The sequence below is a fragment of the Indicator indicator genome, chromosome Z (genome assembly GCF_027791375.1).
Source record: "Indicator indicator isolate 239-I01 chromosome Z, UM_Iind_1.1, whole genome shotgun sequence".
Taxonomy (NCBI): Eukaryota; Metazoa; Chordata; class Aves; order Piciformes; family Indicatoridae; genus Indicator; species Indicator indicator.
In genome coordinates this window covers 23,802,090-23,819,510 of record NC_072053.1, presented here as the reverse complement: position 1 = coordinate 23,819,510, position 17,421 = coordinate 23,802,090, and the positions used below count along the sequence as shown (strand labels likewise).

General features: G+C 38.7%; 1 protein-coding gene across 1 annotated transcript; it reads left to right on the top strand.

Annotated features, from left to right (window-relative positions):
• Positions 1–1,377: 1,377 nt before the first annotated feature.
• Positions 1,378–12,052, top strand: CZH5orf34 (chromosome Z C5orf34 homolog). Its single transcript, XM_054398113.1, has 12 exons — positions 1,378–1,572; positions 1,879–1,968; positions 3,886–4,523; positions 5,172–5,267; positions 6,578–6,701; positions 7,652–7,743; positions 7,966–8,035; positions 8,332–8,502; positions 9,470–9,558; positions 10,234–10,326; positions 11,064–11,104; positions 11,859–12,052. Exons 1-12 carry the CDS (start codon positions 1,378–1,380, stop codon positions 12,050–12,052), a joined length of 1,893 nt encoding a protein of 630 aa, XP_054254088.1.
• Positions 12,053–17,421: the final 5,369 nt, after the last annotated feature.

The window sequence follows — 17,421 nt, the reverse complement described above, 5'->3', positions numbered from 1 at the left end:
TGCATCTCTACATTCTCTGGCTATATCTCTACAATCCTCCCAACTGACTAGTCCTTTTTTTCCACATATTGTAAACTGCCTTTTTATTTTTGAGTTTTACTAAGAGTTCCTTGCTTATCCATGCAGGTCTTCTGCTTGCCTTAATTTTTTTTTTCAAGAGAATACAGTTTCTTGAGCTTGATGGAGGTAATGTTTGAATATTAACCAGCTCTCTTGGGTCACCCTTCCTTCCAGAGCCCTACTCCACTGGATATTTCTGAGTCTTGAAGAGGGAAAGTATGATAGTTTAAAGATTTCATCTGAATTTTAGCATTTACAAATTTCAAGTGCACTATGTAAAAGTGATTTTCATCTACAAGTTTCTGAACAATACCTTGCAGGTAAGCAACCCTTATAAAATTTTTCTTTGAGGTATAATGGTAAACAGCGAAGGCACAGGAGCATGGAAATCAAACTTAGGGAGAGAAGTGAAGCAAGCAAACTTCCTTGGCACTGGTTCTGAGGGGTTTTCTTCAGGTTTCTCCATTTTGGGTAAAATTTAGATATATTCTGGTTTTTCATTATCCCATGCTGGATACATTTGAATTTGTTGATACTGTTTAACCATCATTATTCCCCCACTGGTATTAGGGTCCCAAAGGGGTTCCTGTTCCAGTATGTATCTCTCAGAACCTATCACATCACAAAACAATTCTTATCACTCACTTTCCCTAACACCAGACATTTTTCTTCAACAGCAAGGCATTCATTAATACTTGCATATCTCTCAAATCCCATATACACCTCTTCCAGATTTTTTACCTAACGGTCCCGCTGACTCTTTCCAATACTATAGTTAGTTACCAATACTACAGTTGTTGTTTCTTTAGGTTTTGATGCCCTTGGGGTCATCTTGTGGCCTTTTGCTTTACTTTGACAGGAACTTCCAGCACCGACTAGGCATCATCAATCTGCCAGCTGATCTTCATGGACATAGTTGCAGGCAAGGCATGCATGGTTTATTCAAAGTGAACAGCTTTATACCATAAAGCCCCTGATCAGTGCTCCTTCTTAGAAGACCAATGCAGTATATTTAACACCAAGGTTTCTATAACCTAGGCATTTACTTAAACAGCTTCACTTGGATTACAACAGTGTGTATTTCCATCTAGCTTGTTTTCAGATACGCATACAAACACATCACATTTTTGACTTGCTCCCGGCTAGCAGAAAACCAAACCACGATAAATTCACCTAGCAACCGCCTGCGCGGCTGGGAGGGCGGGAACTCGGGAACTTCCTGCCGCGCGAAGTCTGTGGCCTGCGGCTGCCCTTCTCTGAGTGCGGGTGCTTCTATTCGGGTGTGGGCTTGGCGACCCACTCAGGCCTTCCGGGGACATGGAGGCGGAAAGTCTGATGGTGCTGTACGCAGATAACTCGGTGGAGGTGCACTACGTTACGGGAGCCCGTCTGCTGCTGTCTCCTTGCGGCTGCGAGTACTTGTATGAAGCGGCGCTCCCCGCTGCTTCCCACCCCCTCCGGCCGCCGGAGACCACCCGACAGCGGGTCGCCTTCGTTCTCAGCGCTTACCGGGTACGCGGCGGGTACGCGCTGTCAAGCCCTGTTAGGGGGAATGGGGCGCGCCTTGTGTGACCGTGTGCGTGTCGGAAGGCAGCCGTAGTGGAGGGCAGGGGCCGCCGCGCCCGCGCAGGACGCTTACCGGTGAGCCCCGCTCTGCCGCGGAAAACAAGTCGTTGTTCCTCAGTGTAAAATAGAGATTTCTCAGGCTCTGCCACAGAAAAGAAGAGGATGAAATCAAGTTAAAATTGAGTTATCACTGCGTAGAAGAACTCATTATATCTAACAGGATCGTATTCTTTTATCTTCTCCCTTCAACAGGTACAACTTCTGCGAGCTCTAGATTTCCGTAACAAATTTTCTTCTCGCCCATACTTACCTTCACATGTTATACCTCGAGAAAGAAAACAGGTGAGAGTCACACGTGCAATTCTTTTATAACATAAATGTTCCTAGTAGTCTGATAAAATGGACTTGGATAATTTTACATGCATGTGTATGAGTACAGGCCTGGACGACCTACAGAGTGCACTCTGGCTAATGTAGCTGTCTGCTTGATTAGAATACTATCACTTTAAACACTTGGAACTGTTACTTAGGCTTCTATTTATGTGTATCCTTTGTAGCCAAACACTGAAGAATTTGTTTGCTCTTGGTAAGGCTAAAACCCTAGGATTTTGTATCTACAATAGAATGAGTGTGTTATTATATTTTCTGCACTTGAAACCTATTAGTTAAGACTTGGTGAATGAGGACACTGTTCTCTGAGAGGCTAGCAGGTTCAGAATCTCAGTGTCTCCCTGCTGAAGTTAACTGTGTGAGTATCTTACAGGGGCTTTGAAAAGGACTGGGGCCGAGTGGTAGTCTGTGGGAAGGTCCATCTGGAGACCCCATTTACCGTTTCTAGGAGCTTTACTCATCAGCATCTTTGGTGTTCCCACTGAAGGCATGTAGTTGTGTGCACACTGTGGTGGGAATCTCAAGGCAATTTATAAGCAATTTTTTAAAATTCTAGACTGGCACTTCGTTAGTAACACACGTGCTTGGTTTGGTTGCTGAAAACAGTAATTCTATTCAGTGACTTTACTTCTCAGCCGATTCTCTTCCAAGTTACTGCCTTTTGAAGTTAACAACATGTTTTTCCAGATAGTATCTGCTTCTAGAAGAGATAGTTCTTCATGTTTATAGTTAATATGAAGAACTGGTTTGCAGAAAGGCTTTTGCTTATGTTTGCTCCTATGGAAACTGAGGTCACTCGTAAATCTTGTGCCCTGTTAAGGTGCTGTAAAATGAGAGGTTGCACCCCTGGAGATGAGCGTACAGGACAGGTGACCCTAAACTGACCAAGGCATTCTGTTTTTATATATGTCATACTGAGTATGAAGCCAAGAGATCTCAAGGGTTAAGCCGCCTTCTTAAGAGTCTGAGGAGGATTCTGGACATTCTGCCTTCAGTGCCAATCCATGTGTTCCCAAATTCAGTTCTAGAATCCATCTCCTGAATCCATTTCTTATCTGCTGCTGAGTCCAGTGTGAGTGATGGTGACATGATTGCCATTTGGGATGGGGGGAGTTGGATTCAATATTGATTTTTTTTTTTAATATATTCCCTTATTTTACTGTTTAATTAAAGCTGGTTTAGTTTTCCAGACCATAAGTCTGCCTCCCTTATTCCCTTTCCCTTCCATTTTGGGAAAGGAGGCTGGTGAATAGAGAGAGCCCACTCATCTAGCCTAGCCTTACCCCTTGACAGCGGTGTGACTTAATCTATGGTGCTGTAACATTAAGTAACATTATGCAGCTAGGTGCAAAATGTTTTCAGTACATTTTCTTATTGGTAAGAATACATAAATACATGTTGCATGCTATTTTACAGGTTTATTGTAATTTTGGAAATAAATAGAAGATTTCAGAGCACATGGGATTTTAATGTAGACAGTTCTGATGTGGACTTTCTATGAACTGACAACTGAAATTATAAAGCTAGTTAAGACTTTCTCTTCAGTGTTTCTTAAGAAGCAGTTGGAAACAGAAATAACTACTGTCTGTGGGCAGCTGTGCCTGGTCAGTTCGTTATGTACTTTACTAATTGATGAATGCATATTAAATTAAAACATTACTGGTAGATGTTAGGAGGACAGAGATATAATGGTTAGATATTTTACTTTTTCTTGAGTTCATGTATACAAATAAATACAGAGTAAAGCTTCTTGCCATACTTCACTTTGCAGAAGGACTGAAGTAATTTAAATACAAATCCTCCACTGTAATTTCTTCAAAGCTGGTAAATTTCATCTTGCTGCACATCCCAATCTTTTTCTTGTATTAGATTCTTTTCAGTGATATCTTAGAAACTAGATGGCCTGACCCTGATATAGCCAATCTGACAAGATGTATAGACAACGGCAGTGTGCGGATCTCGTCAGTAGATGGTTATGCTCACCTTTACCTGTCAGAATGGCAGCAAGAATTTACTGTGGAGTTCTTGTGCAAAGTCAGCCAGTCATCTGCAGCATCCTTATGCTCCTCTCAAAAGAACAGCAACTATCAAACCAGAGATCAGCATGGAATATCAAATAAAAATTCTGTTGCAGGTATGTTATCAAAGCAAAAGAGAATAGAGAATAAGAGTGAACACATTTGTGTTGAAGATAAATACAGAGAACCAATCAAATCAACAGACCAGAAAGACAGAGACGGAGTCCCTTTACTCTGCACAAATTGTTCTTGTGAATATACATGGGTTACACAGCACTGGTCCGTTTCCTCCTACCCAGAAGAATGGAAGTACCCTTTGTCATTGGCACTAATGTGTTACAGCTCACATGCTGTTAAGGATGTAGTGAAGACTCATGAGAAAAACAACCCTACAGAAGGTGGTGTTTTAATGGACCCCAAAACACATGAAGCAGTTTCTCATTTACCTACAGCTCTGCCACTCAGCTGCAGAGCTCCACATTTACACAGGTAATGTAAACTGTTTACTTTGCAGTTGTATCAACATACATTTTACAGTTCTACAACTTGGAACTTCAACTGCTAGCAAAATTCCAGCTATAAAAAGTGAAACCAAACTTACTATTGTGCTTTTTTAAGAAGCTTCTTGAAATATGACATTTATGAAAGTAGCATTCAGTATCCTACTGTAATAAGCATGTAAACATCAGTCCAGAGAAAAGGAAATTTTATTTTCTGGTGTGCTGTATAAATATGTAAATGTGAAAGAGAATTACTGAAAAAATAATACAGGTTTTGGGTTGGGTTTTGGTGTTTGTTGTTTTTTATGTTTGGGGGTTTTTTGGTTGTTGTTGCTGTGGTTGGTTGGTGTGGGGTTTTTTTCTATTTTTTTGAAGGTAATGGTTCTGAGGTAGGCCAGTGACATAAGGTCTCTGTCAGCATCACTAAATTAAAAAAAAAGCACTCTGCAGGTTTGCAAAAACTAATTCAGTTACTGTTGTGGATAACTAAGGAATTGGAGGACTCTGAAAATATGTGGCATTTTTTTCCTTTGAATATATATGCATGTGTCTTTTGTTGGTACAGAAATTATTACCAGCACACAAAAGAAAACTTTCACCTTCAGACTTCCCGAAGCTTTTATTGTGTTTTGTACAGGTGGACTTTCTGTGACTTCTTTCAGAATCAGGATACTGAAAAGTACTCATGCCCTCAGCTAATTCAGATTGTATGGTGCCAGGGTGTTTTTTACAGGTATGTAGAAAATGATGCATTTCATTGTTGGAACACTTCATTTGTATGAAAATTAAGCTTTAAGGTGAAATGCGTTACTTTGTTACCTTTCTCATTCTTTGAGAAATTTTGCACAAACTTCATGTTAGAGTCTGCATTTCTGATGTTTGTTCATTGGACCTCCTATTTTCTAGTACAGTATAATTCTAGGTCTGAAGGGGATGTCTGAAACAGTCTGAAATCATGTTTAAGGCTTTTAAAGTAGTAATCTGATTATCTGATTTCTTAAGGGTTTACTGGACAGCTGGAACTCCGACAGGCTTCACTAACAACGACCGGTTTCTTTGTGGATTATATTGTTGCTTCTTTTGATGATGAAGATTCCAAACTTCAGAAATGTTTTGTCTTGGTGACCTACATGATTGGCATGTTGCAGGCAGCAAAAATGAATTTTCTTGGCAAATCACCTTGTTTGTGTGATAAAAAAAACCCCACATTTATAGCCTTCTCAAATCCTAATTTTAAAATTGCCTACTTCAAAAATGCAGTGGTTGCTATCAGAACCTAGAAGTCTTTAATAAAAGCATAACCACTCTTTAATGCTTTAATCTTTCTGCCCTGTGCTCTTCATTTTTCTCAGTGTATTTTCTAAATTTTCATTTTATCTGAAAAAAAATGTTTGGCAGCTCTTCTGAGTATACCCTAGGTGATCCTGCTTTGGCAGGGGGGTTGGACTTGATCTCTGGAGGTGCCTTCCAACCTCTAATATTCTATGATACCTCTTTTCTTTGGAAGTATGTGAGTAGCCATACTTAGTCCTTAAGTCTAAAGTCCAGGCATTTAGTCACATAGATGCATAATTGGGTCATTAGATGGGTTTTAGGCTCCAAGATACTGTATGATCACAAGTGAAAAACCATGATCTTAGTGAAAACCACTCAACTGCAGTGGAAATGAAGATCTCAGGTTGTTCAGGAATCATTCATTCTCTGTATATACTAAGTAGGGCTGGGCCACTAAGAAAACTGGATTTTGACTTTAGAATCACTGTATTTTGTGGTTAGTGGAAGGAGCAGCTCTTGTAAGATGTTTACTTCAACACAAGAAGAGCTTTCCTTAGCTTAACTCCCACACCCTATGTAAGCAAAAAAGCCTGGAAATGCTACTCTTCTGTGTTAAATAATTGGTAGACTGCTATTTGTGAAACAATAGAAAGCTTTTAAGGTGAGAATTGTTTCGCCTAGTGCTTTCTTCAACTGTACTAACCTGTTTTGCTTGTCTAGTGACATGGCCTTTTAAATACTTATTAAAAATATTGTTATTGCTCTTAGATTCATCCATGGTAGGACGAACATCACAGAAATTTATCCTGGTGATCATTCATTTTTCAAGTCAGAGGGAGCATTTTTTGGAAAATATTTCACGCATTATACAATCCAAAAAGGAACAAAAAAGGTATAAAACTTTAAAAATATTTTAAAATATGTTCCAAATTCCTTCAAGTTAGCAGTTTTCTTAGTTTTAACACATTCGGCTGTGCAGTTTACAGTGAGGTTGAATCAAAGCATCAGTCAAAAAATTGAGATTATTCCTTCTGTTTTCAGAATGTACTTTTGTAAATGATAGGCAGTCAGAAAAATCTTACTCCTTGTGACAGCTGTTTCACAAGCTGAAGTATGCACTGTCATAAGACTGCAGTAACCATTTCTGACTAATTTCAAAGAGTTTAGTCTTTCATATCTTTAAAACATTTATAACTATATTTAAATATAAATTATTTCTATATTTATTTGTATTTAATATATTAATCTTTATGTACTTGAACACAAAAAAACCACTTTATATTTTTTTCTTTTTTACTATATGGAGATGGAATCTAGATGTACACTTTGTTCTGGCTTTGCTGCAGAACAGCTGTTCAGTGCTGGAGAAATGGTTTTGCCTCTTTCTGTCTGCTGATTGTTCAGTTTCCCAGAGTAGAGATCCTCTCAAGTGCTTATGCAGTGCTTTGTATTTTAAAACAGAATTATGGATTAACTTTGTACCCTTCAAACCTAGCCTTTCACTTGTAGTCAAGCATAGGTAGGTAGTAATGAACTACAGTCTGCTCTCTGATAAAAGAACTTCCATACTAAGTATGGAAACTGAAATGTTTCTTCTGACAGAAGTGGGATTAAAGGATACAACTTCTTTTCATATGATTTGTTTGTTCAGGCTTTTTGGGTTTTGTTTTGGTTTGTTTTTCATTTTTGTGTTTGGTTGTGGGGTTTTTGCTGTTGTATTGGTTTTTTTTCTGGGACAAATGTGGTTATAGTTGCTTTCTGGGAGGTCATTATCTTGTAAGCTTTTAATTCCATTTTCATACTACAATACCTGTAACCCCTCCTTTCTGCTCTTTACTGCAGAGAGAAGAAAAGATATATTCAGTATACAGCCTACCTCCCGATGTACCAGGAAATCCATATTCTATATCCTCCGTTATTACTGAAGCTATCAAGTAATTTTACTGTACTTCATAATTGTTATATTAATTCCTCTGACTTGGAAAGGAGAATAGTTAAAATTACACATAATACTTAACACGATATTAAGGGTAAAAATTAAAGGAATTTATATTAGCACTGAAGATATTTAAAAACCTTAGAATGATCACAAATGTTTAGAAGACATAGTAAGTATGAAATGCTTAATATTTTCTTTCTTTTTTTTTTCTCATCAGGATAGTTCAGTACTGCTACAAGACTAAACTATCATCAACTTATAACTACTATCTCTGCTGCTGGAAAATGGTATGTAGCTGAAAATTTCTAAATCTTTCGGTGTCGTAAGGATGATTATATAGGCTTTAGGGAACAGAAGTTAAAGGGAAGAATGGTGAATGTATCCTTCAAGATCACAAGGTGTGTGTTTGGCAACTAAAAGTATGCTGTGTCAAGGTGTATTTGTGAAGCAGAAAACAATTCAAGATATGGAGAGCTGTTTCTGGTCTGGAAGAACAAGTGAATTAAATCTGGGAGAGATGCAGACAGCTGAAATGGTGCAAGTAACCTTTCCTGGAGTTTTTAATGTGTTTGTTTGGCTCCAGGTACCTGAGACAGATGGACGAGAAATGTTGCCACTTTTGCTGTATGATAAGGTTATTCCCAGCATGGGAAGACTCCATGTGTACTCAGATCATATAGTCCATGCTGCTTTTTGGGATGGGATAACTTTGAACCTGGTCTGGGATTTCAGCTCATCCTGTAGTAAGATCCAGGTAACTAATGAGGAATGACTGTTCTTAAAAGTTTTTGTGGACAACTGTTACTAGTAAACTAAGGATGAAACTAAACAAAAGTTTTGATGCCTGTGTGGCTTACTCTTGAGCTTTTATAGTAGTCTAAACAAAAACAGGAACTATTTGCAAATACCACTGTTAATGTATTGCCAGTATTTTTAACTGGAAATAAGAAGGAAAAACAATTTAGTGCATGAACTAATCCCAAAAGAGGCAAATTAAACTTTATCCTTTTAAGAAGTCACTCGCATTGATCAAAGTATGGAGAATTTGTTTATTTAAAACTAGCTATGTCTAAGCAACTGGATAGTGAAAAAATACTCAGAAAAGTAACCATATGTGTATGGTGTTCCATATGAGTTTTAAAATCTACTTTACATACAAGTAAAAAGATTATGTTGGCTTTTGCAAGTCAGCACTACAGACAAAATTATTAGGTGGTATTCAAGGTTGACTGCTAAGACTTCTGGCTTCTGTCTCTTTGCTTATTGCCCTAAGATGACAAGACGCAAAAAAAGATGTTAAAGTGTCTGAGGATGTTTCTGTTTTAAACATTATGATAGCATGTCAAAAGATACAGTATAACTCCCTGATGCGAGGAAGCTCGAATCTGTGTACTCATTTATGATAAAAGGAGGAAGAACTGAAAATCTGACCGGTTTGCAAACATTTCTACACAGTTTTAGAAATTAATATAACACAAAATGAGTGTCAGGGTCATGCCAGGAGATCTCTGGGGTTTTTGTTTAGCATTTTCCCCACATTTTTTTCTGAATTCTGAATACTTAATTCTGTCTTTAGCAGAACACAAACTTCTAAAATGTTTGCAGTGGAATGTTCAAAGATATTTAATTCCTAAATTTATATTTAAAGCATATTATACTTGGTTTTATTTTAATCAGACTGTAGCAGAAGAGTAATACTTGTTTATTTTTTTTCTTCTAAGGTAAATGAAGATATAGGCTGGTGTAAGTTAACTACTCCTAGTGGGGAACAGAAGCTAATAAAAATAAGTGATCCTGGAATCTATGAAAGGTATGAATAATTTAAGATTCAAAGTTAAATATAGAAGTATTATGAATATATCCTTTTACGTGGGGAGTAAGCTTGCAATGATGAAAGCTCTAGCTTGTATCTCCCGAAGTCCTGCTCCTCTCAAGACCACTGCATGCTGTCATTCTGTTACAATTGTTACAATAAAGTCTTTTTTAAAAAAAGTAACTAGAGCCGCAACTTGGGACTTACACCAGTGGATAAGAAAAAAAAAAAGCTTGTTCTATGCAGAGAACTGGGTAACACTTCATTCAGATTTTGCTTTATTACAGATACTGACCCCTGCATGCAGACTGCTTGCTCTAATTTGCTTGCTCTAATTGCAGCCTTGTTACGGGAATCATCAGAAGCTTACTGTGCTGCATTTTAGCAAGCAGATATTCACAAACAACAGCTAACATTTGTGCACTGTTCATTACAAATCACACAGCTTTGCTACAAGTTTCTATAAATGCATTGTTTTAAACCTGAAGGAGATTCTAGGTAAAAAAAGTAGGAATCAAAAACCGGCAAGGAAACAGAGAGAAAAATGTGAATTTTGAATCGTGGTTATTTCTTGCTGATTCATTGCTTACTGCCTTTTTTTTTTTTTTACTTGAATGAATACCTGAATGACTCTCATAACCATGTTTTTTGTGAATTTTCATGTTAACGTAGGTATATCAAAACAGCAATAGAATGGTGCAGAAGTTTGAATGAAAGGAAGGAGATTCCTGAATATATTCCACACTCTGTCACTGAAGAAAATTGGTATTCACCTTTATCCTAAATACTTGACTGCAAATAGTGTTGAAAATAAAACTCAAATATACCATCAACTGTAGATTTTATACTGTAAAATTAAAACTGCAAGTGCATTTATTTTGTGTGGTTTCATATTTTCAAAATGATAGGTAAGTTGAGTTCTAGGTGAAGTGTGTTTCATTGTGCTTCTGCCTGCGTTACTTAAAAATCAGAGTTACAGTGACTTGCCAAAAGAGAATTCATGTTACAGAAATAGTGTATTTGCAGGTGAAAAATATAAAGTAGGCCAAGAAAGTTCTTTAGATGTCTTAAACAGAACACCCAGCAGTTCAAAATGGTTCTTGTATCTCTTGCTAAACTATTTGTCCTTTTCAATACATGCTAATGACCAAAGGTCTACTGACATCATATACAAACATAGTCAAGTATTAAAAAGATATTCATTGAAGCCCATTACACTTGCACTTGTTATTCAAATTCTATCAGATTTGGTAGCTGATGAATTAAAATTTTATCTATCCTTATACATACATATGGCAGAGAGACTATTCTTAGAGCAGAGCTGTGATATTTGGAAATACGAATTATTGACAATATCAGCCATTTACTATGGTATGACAAAAATAATTTTTTTTCTTTTTCTCTTTAGTCTTCAGTATTGCTAAAAACAAAATCTGAAGTAAATATATTTGAGAATGTTTTCTGATACTATCTCGTTTAATCACCTTTGTTTTGTTGAACAGGTCTGTTGATGCTGAGCTAGAAAAAATACAGAGATTTAACTGTATCCTTTTGAAAGACATAAAGGTTCATTCATTTTTATATTCTATTGTTCATCTACATACTCAGATCTGCATTTTAGACCATCACAGGCTCTCTAGCCTGTTCTTACCTGCTTTTACCGTGACCCACTTCTTAATTACTTTTTTAAGCTAATTTTTGTTTTCTTATTTATCATTTTTGTTTTATCATTTATCTTGTCCAAGCAGAAGAAACAAAACCAGTAGCAGAATCCAAAAGTAAAATTAAAAAATCATGACAAAAAGGAAGCTCTTTAATGAGCATTGGGTTAGTTTTGCTGACATCTGCTAATCATTCTTGAAAGAGATGATTGCAGTTGCTCTGGTACTTGTTGCAGTACAATACCTCCCTGTTTACCAGCTAATTTCCTATTGTTCCATTGTGTTCAGTCAGCTCAGAAAAGTTTGCTGTCTAACATATGCCTAAAAGCTCCTTCAGAATTGTCTTGAATCCAGTGTTCCATGTTACTAGCATGAAGAGTGCATGCTGTGAAGCTGTGCCCCATGACATTAGGTATTTTCCCTTTCAAAGTACCTTTCAGTCTTAGTTAAACACATTTTCTGTAAATGTTGTAGACATTTTAAGTTATACACTCTCTTACTTTTTAGCTTTATGTAATTACTGTGCTACGAAATGTGCTATGTGAGACCTTGCTATGTAGAATGATGAATACAAATATGGGGAGGTATTTCATTAGAAGAAAGAGTTTCTTTTTTTTCCTAACAACGTAACACTAGTTTTATTGGATAATAGCAATGTTTTGGAAAAGACACCTGCTGCAAGAACTAATCCATCCGGTGTTACTGTCAGAGAAACAGAAAACAGGAGTGAGCTGGAAGAAATCAGTGAAAAGTGTGTGTTGGAGGCATTGGAAAAAACTTCTAAAGTCATTCAGGATATAGAATCCCTGCTTGCAACTTCTGGGAAGTGAAGCCTCAGCATGTGAAGACCAGCATCCTGTGTCTTCACTGGAGCTGTCCCAGCTATGCCTGAGCAAGGTTTGAAGTGCAAGGGGAAGGAAGGTTGGAGGCAGCGTTAACTTGCCATTAGAAGACCAGCAAAAGTCTATCAGTTGCCAGTTGTACATTGTGAATAAGCAAAAAGGTAGAACGGTGGAATAAGAGCACAGCTGTATGGATGTACATCATTTATTTTAACAGAGGATTTGCAAGCTGCTTAGTTCGCTGCTGTAGGGATAAGCAGGTTTGACTGTAAAAATGGGCTGTTATTCAGAACTTTATACCAAGTAGTCAAATAGTGAATAAAATTTTTCTAAAATGCTCTCTAGTCGACTGCTTGTAGTAAATACTTATTTAAACTGTCTTCAGCCATTTCTGGTGTGTAGTCTATCACTTTGCTGGTGCCCTGTATCTTTTGGTGATAAAATGCTAGCCTTCTACCACGAGTTTCTCTTTCAGCGCTTAATGTAATCTTGCTGTTTTTAATAGTTCTACAAAAGCTTGCCCTCAGAACCGTGACCCACTTCCCCCCCGCCAGTGTGGCCCAAGGTGCGGAGGGGAGGAGACAAGCGGCGGGCGGGGCGGCGTCCCAGCGTGCTCCGCGGCCGCGCATGCCTCCTAGCTCTGCGCCGACGGGGCGCGGGGCGGGCGGCCTGGCGTCAGCTGTTGGCGCGAAGCGGGTGGTTGGTGGCGGCCGCACTTCAGGTAGGCGCAGAGGTCGGCGGGGCGAGCTGGGCACAAGCAGCGGCGGAGGCGGGAAACCGCCCAGTGCCACCCGGGTAGATGTGTGCTTTTCATGGCTTCAGCTCCTTGCCGCGGGGCTGGAGTTTCGGGGGTCTGTTGGTGAGGGGACCTTGGGACGTTTGCGAAACAGCGAGTTTTGCTGACAGGAGCCAGCGTCAGATTCCTATTCTAATAATACAGGTGCCCATACGTCGTGTCAGGTCCTAGCATTAAAAAGATAATGCGGTGCCTTACCGAAAGCGGTGCCTTACTTAACGTGTAAGGTTCCATAACACTCCTGGCTCCGTTTTTGCCGTAAAGATGACAGTACATTTTTATTTCGAAATGACTGAGGGGCTTCGGTGCTGTGTGTTGGGACAAAGCGTACCCTTTCCTCAAGATACATAAATTGTGGCTAATCTCAGTAATTTTAGATGTCTGTCTGACGCATGCTTGTCTTTCCTTCGTCAGCTGTCTTCAGCTACACGTTAATTGTATTTTAAACTGGATTAGCAGTTTATTATCCGAATGCTGTTGCAGGTAATGAGACTAATACGTAAACTCGTACTTTTTTCTTCTCCCCCCCCCCCTTTTCCCTAGGATAACCTTTTTTTTTTTTTTTTTTCCCCTCCCACTGGATAGTACTGTGGTCTGTTTCTAATTGTTAAACACTTTTGGGATATTTATTTTAGGTCTTTTCTTTTACTATGCCTCTCAGTTCCAAAGTACTCTTTAAGGAAAAGATGTGCGTTTTCATGTCTCTGAATCCCTTCTCTAACGGTTTATGGTCTCTGAAATAAAACAGTTAAATTCTGATTTTGTGTTTCTGCATTCATTTTACTTCATTTCAGTGTGGATTTAATTCAGTCTGTTCCTCAGTATCTTGGTGAAATCTTACTGACTTTTTGTGTTTTATCCTCTTTAGCTTCTTTCTACCCTGCATCCCAAATAATGCATTTCAGTTATTTGACAGATTTGTTTGTAAAAGACAGCAGAGACAGACTGTTTAAAAAGAGCAGTTGTGCTGGGGACATGGCTCTTGACTATTGTAATATGACACCACATTTTGATTTCTGATCTTCATTCTGCCTCAAGAGACACATGTTTGCGTATTGATGTAGTTTCCCAGTTATTATTACTTTTATTTCACGACACATAATTCTGAAATAACATTTAGGACTTTTTTAGTCTGTAGTGATGTTTTCCTGTGTACCTTAAATGCATGTTAATAATACCTATGCAAAGCACAGTCTCAGGGTAAATTTGATTCTGAATACTTGCATGCTATTTAAAGGTATGTTGCTGCATCAGCTCTTCACAGATTGGAGATTTTATGGTAATTATAAATTAAATCCTCTCTGCCATGATGGTTATATAGAAGAAACATTTGTGAGGAGATCACCATTTATTCCTTCAGATAGAATTTATTTAGAAATGTGCTGTATGTTGTAAAGTCATCCACCAAAAAATGGCAGTTCTGGTATTTTAGGTTATGCTTTGTCTACGTGCTGATTCAGAATAGGCACAGTTGTGGTTAACAGGCTCTAAACTTGACCCACTTTTTTTTTAAACTGTATGCAAAGTCCCTGTATTATTCATGCTTTTCTTTTATCTTTTTTTTTTTTTTAACACTTTCCAAATACGTGATTCAGTGGGCAATTTCTCTGTAAAGATCGATGCCAGTAGTCATGTTTTGTGGATAATTCTACAATAAGCACGTAAATAATTTGAGGGAACATTTTATATTTTCTGAGACTTATAATCAATAATGTGTTTAAAATGGTTAATTATTATGTGTAAGTGTTGTTAGAAGTATCAATTTTTAAAGAAGTTTAATATCCTCATAAAAACCCCATTTAGAATATAAACTTAGAGAACTGAATGAAGAATGATTATCAAGATTTAATGTATTGCACAGAAATAGCAGCTTCTTGGGAAGAATCTGTTTTTAGATAGGATGTAGGCTTTTAAACTGTGGTCTGTCTCCATGGCTCCCAAAAAAACCCCAAAAAACAGAAGAGCATAACAGCTGAGATGGTTAGAACTGGTGCTGTCCTTCAAAGGCTGCTTTTCAGTGTGTTTAACATAACAAAGCTAGGGAATACATCACTTATATGGAGATTTTTATTTCAAAAGTGTTCTTTTTTATGTTATCACAGAAATGAGTACTCTGCCTTCTGACAGTTATTTCCTGGGAGTTGCTGGGGTATCTAAGATCTTGAATCATCTTTGGAATTGCTATAGAAGTGTCAAGCAGTTATTTAGGGACAGTAACTCTTCCCAAGAACTACTCTGTACAAGAAGGTTTCATACAAATTACAGAACATAAATAGTTTTTAAGGACTTCTAAGTGATTATTAATGCTGAGAGCAATGCCTTTATTTTCAAATTCCAGTGGTAAATTTTTGAAAAGTAGAATTACTGGAATTAATTATTATTACATAATTTTTTTAAAGATTTTTTTTGCAAGTAGAGGTGTTATGCAGGTAATGTGGCAGGCAACAGACAAGGCCTAAAGTAACTGTAGTGGTTGCTGCTGGAGTGCATACTGAAGATAAGCATATGTAGTTTTGCTATCTAAGAAGTTAGTTTTGGTTACTTCTGCTTGACTCAGAGAATGGCAAGCATTAGAAGGGACCATATAGTCCTACAGCCTTGCTAGAGCAGGTTCACCTAGAACAGGCAGTACAGGATGGCACCTAGGCAGACTTTGAAAAACTCCAGAGATGAAGAGTCCACCACTGAGCAGCACTGAGAAATGATTGGGTCCATCCTCCTGACATCCACGCTTTAAGTATTTGTAATACGTAAGAAAAATAAACAAGAACCCTTAAGTCTTCTCTCCAAGCTAAAAAGCCCCAAACTCCTCAGCCTTTCACAGAATCACAAAACATTAGCGGTTGGAAGGGACCTCAAGAGATCATCTAATTTGACCCCTCTGCCAGAGCAGGATCACTTAGGGTAGGTCATGGAAGAATGCGTCCAGGTGGGTTTTGAATGTCTCCAGAGAAAGAGACTCCACAACCTCTCTGGGTAGCCTGTTCCAATGTTCTGTTACCCTCACAGTGAAAAAAATCTTTCTTATGCTTACATCGAACCTCCTATGCTCCAGTTTGTGCCTGTTGCTCCTTGTCCTGTCACTGGGCATCACTAAGAAGAGCCTGGCTCCATCCTCCCAATACTCACCCTTCACATATTTATAAACTTTAATGAGATCATGCCTCAGTCTTCTCCAGGCTAAAGAGCCCCAGCTTTCTCAGCCTTACCTGCCAAGGAAGATACTCCACTCTGTTAATCATTTTAGTGGCTCTGCGGTGGATTCTTTCAAGCAGTCCCTGTCCTTGAGCTGAGGGACCCAGAACTGGCCACAGTATTCCAGATGTGGCCTCACGAGGGCAGAGTAGGGGGGGAGAAGAACCTCTCTTTGCCTACTAACCACACCCCTTCTCATGCACCACAGGATGCTGTTGGTCTTTGTGGGCACAAGGTCACAATTGTGGCTAATGGTCATCATGTTGTCCACCAAGACTCCCTTTTCTCCCTGTTTTCCAGCAGGTCAGCCCCCTAACTTATATTGATACATGGGGCTCTTCCTACCTTGGTGCAGTACCCTACACTTGCCATTGTTTAACTTCATAAGTTCACTCTCTGCCCAACTCTCCAGCCTGTTCAGGTCACGCTGAATGGCAGCACAGTCTTCTGGTGTATCAGCCCCCACTCCCAATTTTGCATCATCAGCAAACCTGCTGAGGGTATGCTCTATCCCTTCATCCAATGGTTGTTTTTGTGCTTGTAGTAAATAGTAAAGATATTTTAGTGGTTCTTGTTTTTTTTTTAATGCATATTCTCTATACCAGTGTCCAGGCTAAACAGGGAGTTGGTCAGCAAGGGAAAGCAGGATGATAATACGCATGTTTACAAAGCATGTAAATGAAAGTAGGGGTTTGGATCATAGCTTACAATCATAGAATGAGTCAGGGTTGGAAGGGACCACAAGGATCATCTAGTTCCAACACCCCTGCCATGGGCAGGGACACCTCACACTACATCAGGCTGGCCAGAGCCTCATCCAGCCTGGCCTTAAACACCTCCAGGGATGGGGCCCTAACCACCTCCCTGGACAACCCATTCCAGGCTCTCACCACTCTCATGGGGAAGAACTTCTTCCTCACATCCAGTCTGAATCTCCCCACTTCCAGCTTTATTTCATTTCCCCTAGTCCTATCACTACCTGATAGCCTAAGAAGTCCCTCCCCAGCTTTCTTGTAGTTCCCCTTCAGATACTGGAAAGCCACAATAAGGTCACCTCAGAGCCTTCACTTCTCCTGACTGAACAGCCCCAACTCTTTCAGTCTGTAGAAACTCAATAGTCACTGCATAGAGAGCTGTGATTTTTAAGTATCAGTTCTCAGAATCCTCCAAATGTCAATTTTTTTTTTGTTGTTGCTACAGTGAGAAAGATTGATGAATATCATATATTCAAGACCAGGAGGAACCTTGGAATGTATTCAGTGTATTATCACGGACATACGCAAATTATTTTGTAAAATCTTAAGATTTCAGAAAGCAAAGTTAGAGCTTTCCATGTTACAGAAATACTTGTTCTAATTAAAACGAA